We start from the raw sequence: 9,929 nt of genomic DNA, 5'->3' as shown, positions 1-9,929 counted from the left end.
GATGTTTAATGATTGAAATCTGATACAAAATTCTTTTACATCTGAAAAATATTGAACACTGAAATGATATTGACCAATGGATAGCCAGCTGATACATGTAAGTCTTCTACTAGAATCTTGACAGTGGTCTGCTAGGAAGTGCTGCACCACGAATGAATATATTGGCACAGCCGAGTAAAAATTCAGACCTATTCCTTGGCAACTTGGGAAGCAGAGGAAAGCAGACAAGCTGCAGTAATAGAGTGGAGTTTCAGTTTAAGGAGACCGTCAATATTGTAATTGTGTCCGGATTATGGAACTGATTGCTGCATACCGTATGAGCTGGGCTGTCCAAGATAGCTATGGAGCAAAATATCTTAGGAGGGAGGTGCTTACATTCTGTTGACTGTACACAATTAATTGAGTAAGTATAACTCAGATGCAACAGCAGTATGCCGATGCTACAAATTACAGTAGCAAGAGCAACTGGAAAGTAAAGTTGGGTCATCACGGAGCATTCAGGAAAGCTCATCAGACAGACAAAGCAGACCAGATGCATAACAAACACATAGCAGCCTCCCATAAGAACTACTCATTTCCAGTATAATTACTCAGTCTGCAGCAGAGCAGGCTGGAGAAGCAACTTATATCGGTCTGCTGTCTCCTCGTGAAGCTGTTTATGTGATTCTGTGAAATAGCAGGCCCCATTGTGGAGACTGATGTTTAATGTGAGTTGCATAGTAGTCAATGACATGCTGCACTAAGTGCTTGTTAGACGGTTCTTTGAACCACGTTCACATTGTTTCTCTACCTTTCCACTGTCCAGCGGCACATAGGAAAGACGAACGCTTAAGTGAGTTCAGACTCCACATGGAAATATTTAAGTTATTAGAATTGTAATTTTTCTGTACTTATGTAGAAATGTGGAAATATTTGTTTGACACCCACATAAATCTCACTTCAACGAAAAAAGCTTTTTTTCTTAATGATTGGCATGACAATTATATCAGTGATTTTCTCTCTGCCGCCACCAGGCGGCCGCCTGGCCGCCATCAGGCGGGCCCCTGGCCGCCACCAGGCGGGCCCCTGGCCGCCACCAGGCGGGCCCCTGCCCGCCACCAGGCGGGCCCCTGGCCGCCACCAGGCGGGCCCCCTGGCCGCCACCAGGCGGGCCCCCTGGCCGCCACCAGGCGGGGCCCCTGGCCGCCACCAGGCGGGCCCCCTGGCCGCCACCAGGCGGGCCCCCTGGCCGCCACCAGGCGGGGCCCCTGGCCGCCACCAGGCGGGCCCCCTGGCCGCCACCAGGAGGGGGCCCTCGCCGCCACCAGGCGGGCCCCTGGCCGCCACCAGGCGGGCCCCTGGCCGCCACCAGGCGGGGCCCCTGGCCGCCACCAGGCGGGCCCCTGGCCGCCACCAGGCGGGGCCCCTGGCCGCCACCAGGCGGGCCCCCTGGCCGCCACCAGGCGGGGCCCCTGGCCGCCACCAGGCGGCCCCCCTGGCCGCCACCAGGCGGGGCCCCTGGCCGCCACCAGGCGGGCCCCCTGGCCGCCACCAGGCGGGCCCCCTGGCCGCCACCAGGCGGGCCCCTGGCCGCCACCAGGCGGGCCCCCTGGCCGCCACCAGGCGGGCCCCCTGGCCGCCACCAGGCGGGGCCCCTGGCCGCCACCAGGCGGGGCCCCTGGCCGCCACCAGGCGGGCCCCCTGGCCGCCACCAGGCGGGCCCCTGGCCGCCTCTGTTTTCAAGGGCATTCTTGAGAAAAAAAATTAAGATTTTCGAAGTTCTCCGGTTATAGCTCGTCTTAAGAATAATATGTTATTTTCTTTCACCATATAAAGTATCTCTAGTCTATAAGCCATGTATTGGCTGCAAACATAGCGCCAACTTCGTGTCGAAATATGTTCACCAGCATTATGAATAAGGCCAAGTGAACATACATTGATTTTTATCTTAAGTAAAAGTATTGTATGATTAAATTCTTTTAGACGAACAAAGCAGAGCATAGGAACTGTTTTGTCCTACTAAAATAATTTGATTGTACTATATATTTCAATACGATAAAAATTGATGCATGTGCGCTAGGCCTAAATGTAGGTTTGGTGTATGGTGCATGCTACCTAGGTAAACCTATCGGACTAGTTACATTGATTCAAAGAGGAACATTCGAGTCATCACTTTTGGTACATTTACTTCAATTACCTATCTATCGAATATCACCGGTAGACACCTGGTGGGAATAACTGATCGAGTGCTAATTGATCAATTATCGACCAGGATTGAAAATTATTTAATTACTAAAACCACTATTAAAAATGGGGGATGGTGCTGGAAGGTTGAAAATTTAGGGTTGTGTGTATTTTGTAATACCACAACATAAAAAATAAAAAGTTCTGTCCAAAAAATAAGAAAAGTTTTTGGGCTGGACCACCCTTATCACTTAAGGGTATAAAAAATAGATTACGACTGATTCTCAGACGTACCAAATATACATGTAAAATTTCATCTGAATCGAAATTTCCTGCCGGATTAAAACTGTGTGCCGGACCAAGACTCGAACTCGGGACCTTTGCCTTTCGCAGGCAAGTGCTCTACCAACTGAGCTACCCAAGAACGACTCACGCCCCATCCTCACAGCTTCACTTTTGCCAGTACCTTTGCCAGTACATCACCTCCTACCTTTGAAACTTTACAGAAGCTCTCCTGCGAAACCTTGCAGAACTAGCACTCCTGAAAGAAAGGATATTGCAGAGATATGGCTTAGCCACAGCCTGGGGGATGTTTCCAGAACGAGATTTTCACTCTTCAGCAGAGTGTGTGCTGATATGAAACTTCCTGGCAGATTAAAACTGTGTGCAGGAGAGCTTCTGTAAAGTTCGGAAGGTAGGAGATGAGGTACTGGCGGAAGTAAAGCTGTGAGAATGGGGCATGACTCGTGCTTGGGTAGCACAGTTGGTAGAGCACTTGCCCGCGAAAGGGATAGGTCCCGAGTTTGAGTCTCTGTCTGGCACACAGTTTTAATCTGCCAGGAAATTTCATATCAGCGCACACTCCGCTGCAGAGTTAAAATCTCATTCTGGATTCATCAGGTCAATTGAGTGATTTCTGAGGAGTATGGCACCTAACACTGTGACACAAGAATTTTATATGTAAGGAGGTGGATATTTAGACTAATCAAAATTACAAACTGTTATAGTATCCATCTCAAAATTTAACATAATATGTATTTTAAACGCATGCTGTTTGTTCATTTTTTACAATAATTTGCAGACGGTTTTCTTTTCTACATTTTTCACATACCAGTCCTGTCATCTAGGGTATCACTAGCTTTTACTCACCACCACCACACTTCTGTGAAATTTATATCATCGTTGTCACATCTGGCTCTTTCTTCCAAAGGTGTTCCGATTTCTGATGTTGTGGTCACCTTGCGGTCTCAGAATACAGCTATTTTTATGCATATACGTATAGGGTTGTGCTTCCATTCTTATTAACGTTACAATGTGTCTTGCTTCCAATGGTACTGTCTTCTCACCACTCTCTCATTGGCAGCGTTGATCCAGTATCAGACACACGGTTTCATTCCCGCCATATGTCAGGGTGACTCATCTTAACTTTTATCATCTCCTGCAGAAATGAATACTCTTGTTGAGTTCTTGTAAAATTTTACAGTAACTCAATTCCGACTACATACTGATTCAGGAAAACTGCAGTCTAAACATGTTACATGTTCCTAAAATGCTGAAGGACACAAGATAGATTCCCACTGTTGACCAATAAAACAATGTAATTTACTGGCCACGCGCTACTCCCCTGTCCATACTAATCGAGTTTTCACCTAAGCTGATATCACTGTTCTCCTTCCAATCCTCCTACAGTGTGTGCTTGAGCAACTGTTAAACACTTGCGCCCCAGAAGATATTGCAATCAGTCATATGTAACAGCAGCAGTAGCAGCAGCAGCAGCTAATACATAATTAAATATCAGAATTCAGTTCAATTCTTGAACTTCCTCTTGGCTGCCATCTTCTGATGTCTATTGGTACCAGCTCAACGACACATCTTGCCACTAATTTATACTTGCAAATGCATTTAATATGATTTATTTAATTTGTTCCATCTTTTTTTTGTCAGAAGGTCAGCATCACATTCTAAAGCTGATTAAAAACTGGTAACATTTTTATAAAGTATTCTAATACATGAACAGTGATCGAATTTAATGATTTAATAACTGCATTACAAATGATACAGTCTCTCAATCAAAATATCAATCTGGTTTCAGAATCAAGTAACTTTTTTGAAGGATAACATTTCTGCTTTATTTCAACATGGTATCCATACATGTATGAGAACATTTACAAACTCTTGTTGTATTTGAACAGGTTTGGGGTGAATGACAGAATATGGCGCAGTTTCCTTCCACGTTTCATGAAATAGTCAAATTTTATGCAGAGCAACAGATTTTTGTACTAGCTATTTCATAGTTTCTCACATATCACTTACACTAACGCTGTCTGAGTCATGTCATGTGACTGTTTGCATAGCGCTGATAGTTTATCGAGGTGCTTCAGCGTATCAAGAAATCTTGAGACTTTTGGAAGCTGAGTTTGTTTTGCCCACCTCTGACCTTCTGAATTCTTCAAAATAAATTTGTGTGTGACCTCAATAGCCAAAGCTTCATTTGTAAATGTAAGACAACCACTATATATTCTGATAAATCTATAGCTGCTGAGGTCAACATTTTTACATTGTTTTATCAGCGAATATAAGGCGACTTCAGGTTTTTTTTCCTCATTTCATCTTTTGGAAAAATGGTCTTTATAATTTTCTGAGATATCTCACCTACTTACATATATACAATTACTTATCTTATATGAAATAAGTAAAGCATTTGTCTAGATTCCCTTCGATGTCCTGGCAACGGAACTAGAATTTATGACGTATGTAATCCAGAATTAGGTGCAATAGCTTCGTATCTTCACAGTACAAGACAGCTTGTCACAGTTAAAAATAAACATTCCCCCTGTAGGTGGTGTTCCACAGGGCACATTTCTTGGACCGTACTTCTTCATCATCGCTATCAGTGACATTCTTGTCTATATAAATCATACTGTCATATGCTATGTGGATGACACAACACTTGTCACCTCATATCAGAATATCTCAGCCTTGCACAACAGTAAACAGGAATCACTCAAATCTGCCCTCCACTGGTATTCATCAAATAAATTACTCCATAATCCATAGAAAACAAAACAGCTTCTTTTATGGTCACCCAAGGCCACAGAAAACAAATCTGGAATCAATATGCATTCCTAACAGTTACACAAACTTAACTGTGAAGACACTGTTAGTCAGGTATGCAAAAGATTTCTTGGGTCTCCTACTTGCTTTGGAAACTTACAGACATGATTAGTATTGACTTCCTGAGACTAATATACTTTGGACTTTTGTCATCACATTACGTATGGCCTACTCATTTGATGGGAAACCCTCCTACACTGCCAAAATTCTGAGAATACAGGAAAGGACATAACACAATGTGTAAAACAAGTGCCAGAGAGCACTTTCGTCCTCTCTTTACAATGCTCAGACTATTGACTGTTGTAAACATGTACACACATATTTGTTTACTACATGTAAACATAAAATTCTGCTAGGGTAGAAATTCATACTACAACAACAGAATGAAGGCAGATGATGCCATACGAAGATACAGATTAACACCACTTTGTGTCTAACACAAGGTGAATACTTTAAAACTCTTCAATTAATAACACAAAGTGCTCGGGGCATGCCATTACAATTTTTTAAGGAAAGACTGCAGAACTGGTTATTGGACAACCCATTTCTCTATTTGCAAGATTTTGTGATCCAAGTAGTGCTGAGATCACTCTGTAAAATTGACTATATCCACTGTTTATTCTGTTTATGAGGGCCTATCAGTTAACAAAATAATGTACAACGTTTATTATCATGTAAGATAACAGCTAATTGCACTGTTGGCATACAATTATTAATTTAATATAAATGATGGACAATATTCTTTAATCACCACATCAGTATATTTTTATGTGTTAGCTTGGTATGTTAATTATGCTCACCAGGTTAGTAATTGTAATGTGGAAGGAACACTATGTTCACTGCCTTACCATGTACAGTATTTACAAATTCCTTGTATATCAACCCTCTCTATTTACTGATAATAGGCTTTGTTTTTTGTACAAATCACAATAAAATTTTCTGAAGCTATTTCATCCTGAATTATCAGTGGCAATAAACATTCTTGACAGTCAGTAATCTGAGATCCCACTTGTTTGACACACTGACACTTTCAAATAGTTCAAATGGCTCTGAGCACTATGGGACTTAACTTCTAAGGTCATTAGTCCCCTAGAACTTAGAACTACTTAAACCTAAGGACATCACACACATCCATGACCGAGGCAGGATTCGAACCTGTGACCGTAGCGGCCGCGTGGTTCCAGACTGTAGCGCCTTTAACCCCTTGGCCACCACGGCCGGCCTGACACTTTCAGAAAATTATAGTTCAAATTGGGGATGAGTATAGCAAAAAACCAAATCACAGTGAAATCTGCTGGTTTAGCTTCAGAAATGTGCTGAGAAGATCTTTTGACTAGAGAATCCCAATAAAACAGTTTCTAAAGATCAAAAGAAGGCATCACTGCTAAAGAGAATATCCAGAGTGGGCTGCTGATCTTTGTTTGCGTTGGATGTTAAAGGACGTTTGATTGCTTTGCACACTAGCCTGCAAGGTGGAAATCAATGAATCTGTGAAGTGACTGAAAAATGAAAAATATAAATCACTTTCATGAGAAAACTTCCAATGTGGAAAGACAGAGAAATGTGCTGCATTTTTTCTGATGACAGCTATTCACCAGGATAAGAATTACAAGGAGTACATTCTCCTAATGAAGGATGAACCTAGGCAATTTAGGGATATACTAAAACTACTTTCAAATTATTTTTTGGACCACTTGCTACTTATGTAGATGACACTTCCTGCAATTTGTAAATAGAAGTAATACATGGACCTACAAAGTACTTGTCCTCTCTCTCAAACTTACCTCAAACCAAACATCGTCAAGCTCACAAAGACAAGGAAGCTGTTGTTGTGCAGAGTTATGATAATATCGTATTAAACTTGTTTCTGTAATGAAGTTGCCTATCAGAGATTTTCAAATATTAAGAAAATTAATAAATCACTGTTAACAGCAATCAGTGATTAAAATTTACACAGCTGATTTCATTTGTCTTTATGTACCAGTTTTGTATCAGACCTCAATGTCATTGTAAATTCGCCTTGTGGTACTTAAATACGGTGGATCTTGGGTAATGATTTTTTGCAATTGTAAGTTTATCTTTATTGAAGTAGAGAAGATCATGCAGGTCCAGAGGTGGAAGGAAGAACACCATGGAACAGGTGTCACCTTAAGTGCACAAAGTTTATTAGCCTCCCAAGAGTTTGCCCATGATTGTGCCAAGTGGGATTTGATATGAAACTAACTACTGCTGCAGCGGATTTACAGAGAAGGGGGCTAAGTAACTGCTCCCCCAGCCAAATGATGAGCAAGCTCATTACCTGGGTTACCCACATGGCCAGGAACCCAAAGGAAGTTAACAGAACAACTAGCATAGTGAAGATCAGCGAGACAGTCATGTATGGCCGAGACCAAGTGATGGCAGGAAAAACACAGGTCAATAGCCTGAAGGCCACTCATTGAGTCTGTACATAACAAAACACGGTTGTGTTGGGACTGTTTAATAAAGGTAAGAGCCTGGGAAATTGCCATCAATTCTGCAGTAAACACCACACATGCAGTTGGCAGGAGATAATTTTCCATGCCAACAGAGGACGTGAAGGTATATCCCACATGATCAGCAGATTTAGAGACATCAGTGTAAAAAAACAACAGCATCCCATAAGTCCCATAAAAGTCAGCAGAAAAAAAACAATGCAACATCATTGTGGGAACAGAATCTTTCAGACCTCGGCGGAGATCCATCAGAATACAGGTCTAAGAAACTAGGTGACAGTACAAAGAAGGAAGCTGAAAATTATTGTGAAGAGACCCAAGGCAGAGCCCAATGGGTAAACCATCCCGAGAGTAAGAATCAGGTGGGCAACATCCTTCATCTGGGAACAGGATAGAATGGGAAGTTATGTAAGAGACAGAAACTGGGACTGCCGAACAGCAAGCTTCAATCAGGAGACTATCAACAAGGCTCGTAGGGAAGACACCGGTGGCCAAACGGATACCACGATGGTGAACCAGATCCAGGAGGTGCAGTGTGGAAGGAGCAGCCAAACCATAAACTTGACAACCATAGTCCAAGCAAGACAGCACTAAATCCCAATAAATGCAGAGAAGAGTGGAACGATCCACACCTCAAGAGGTGTGGGCAAGGAAGTGAAGGACATGGAGTTTATGGAAACATCCTATCGTCACAAGTCTAATATAAGGCAGCCAACTGTGCTTGTTGTCAAAAATATGACCCAGGAAATGAAACTGTGGGATCACAGGTAATCGTTGTGCATCGAGGTATAGCTCCAGATTGGTGTAGACCGCAGTACAGCGACAGAAGTGGACCACCAACAATTTTAAAGATGAGAATTGAAACCCGTGTGAGATGGTCCATGCATAGCCACACCATATAGCATCCTGGAGCTGCCACTCTGCAGAGGCCATCAAAGAGGAACCAACCCAAATGCAGAAATCATCCACATACAGGGCAGTGGTGACCAAAGAACCGATGGAGGCCACAAGTCTGTCTATAGCAATGAGGAAAAGAAGTTCACACAATAGAGAATACTGTGGAATATCATTCTCCTGGGTCCATGGAGAACTAAAAACAATACCAGCCTGAACCCTGAATGACCGATGGAACCGAAACTGGTGGATAAAAATCAGGAGTGGGCCCCGAAAAATTCACTCATGAAGTGTAAGAAAGATATGATGGTGCCAAGCCATGTCATAGGGCTTGCAAAGGTCGAAAAATACTGCAACAAAATGGCAGTGCTGGGAAAAAGCCTGACAAACTGCGGATTCCAAGAAAAGTAAATGATTGATTGGAGACCATCCCTCTCAGAAGCCACACTGGTAAGGGGACAATAGATCCCGAGATTTGAGGACTCAATTGAGCCGACGGCCTACCATCCGTTCAAGTAACTTGCAAACAACATTTGTCAGACTAATTGGCCGAAAGCTTTCAGCAAACAGGTGGTTTTTACCATGCTTGAGGACGGGAACCATGATGCTATCCCTCCATTCAGAAGGGAAGTCAGCCTGGAGACAAATACGGTTAAGCACCCAGAGATGATTTTGTCATTGTGGAGCACTGAGATGTTGATGTAATTGGTTATGAATGGAGTCTCGGCCAGGGGCCGTATCATGAGAAGAAGAAAAGGTGGAAGGAAGTTCAGTACAAGGTTCGTTGTAAGATTCTGACTGACAAAGGGTAAAATGTAAGGTGGATGCTTCAGCCTGCTGTTTCTGGTGAAGGAAAGCAGCCAGATAGGGGGTTGACGCTGATGCTGTTACAAAATTGGTCACAAGATGTCCCGCGAGAATCAAGAGGTCCATGGAAAGGCCATCCGGAAGGGCAAGGACTGAGAGGGAAGACTTCCGATGGCAACCTTGGAGATAGCAAAGTGAAACCCATACCCATGACAGTGGTACGGTAGAACTGAGGGAAGAAACAAAGCGTTCCCAACACACCTGTTTGCTCCGTTTGATCAGATGTCTCCACGCCAAAGCCCATTACTTAAAGGTATTAAGATTGGCAGTGGATGGGTGCCTCTTAAGGTGTTGCCAAGCTTGACAGTGATCACGGATGGCAATGGCAATGGCCATAAACCACCAAGGGACATGCCAGTAGTGAAATGGTACAGATAAGCATGGGATAGCAAGGCTAGCAGTGTGAGCAATTGCATC

At 43.2% G+C, this 9,929-nt stretch overlaps 1 protein-coding gene across 1 annotated transcript in view; it reads right to left on the bottom strand.

Annotated features, from left to right (window-relative positions):
* Positions 1-985: 985 nt before the first annotated feature.
* LOC126471359 (spidroin-2-like) overlaps positions 986-9,929 on the bottom strand; it is a 42,556-nt gene continuing 33,612 nt past the window's right edge. The window contains exon 2 of the mRNA XM_050099480.1: positions 986-1,729. Coding sequence (XP_049955437.1) covers positions 986-1,729 — 744 coding nt within the window. The remainder of the gene's footprint in view (positions 1,730-9,929) is intronic.

The sequence above is a fragment of the Schistocerca serialis genome, chromosome 3 (genome assembly GCF_023864345.2).
Source record: "Schistocerca serialis cubense isolate TAMUIC-IGC-003099 chromosome 3, iqSchSeri2.2, whole genome shotgun sequence".
NCBI classification, from domain to species: Eukaryota; Metazoa; Arthropoda; class Insecta; order Orthoptera; family Acrididae; genus Schistocerca; species Schistocerca serialis.
This window is presented reverse-complemented; position numbering and strand designations above follow the sequence as displayed.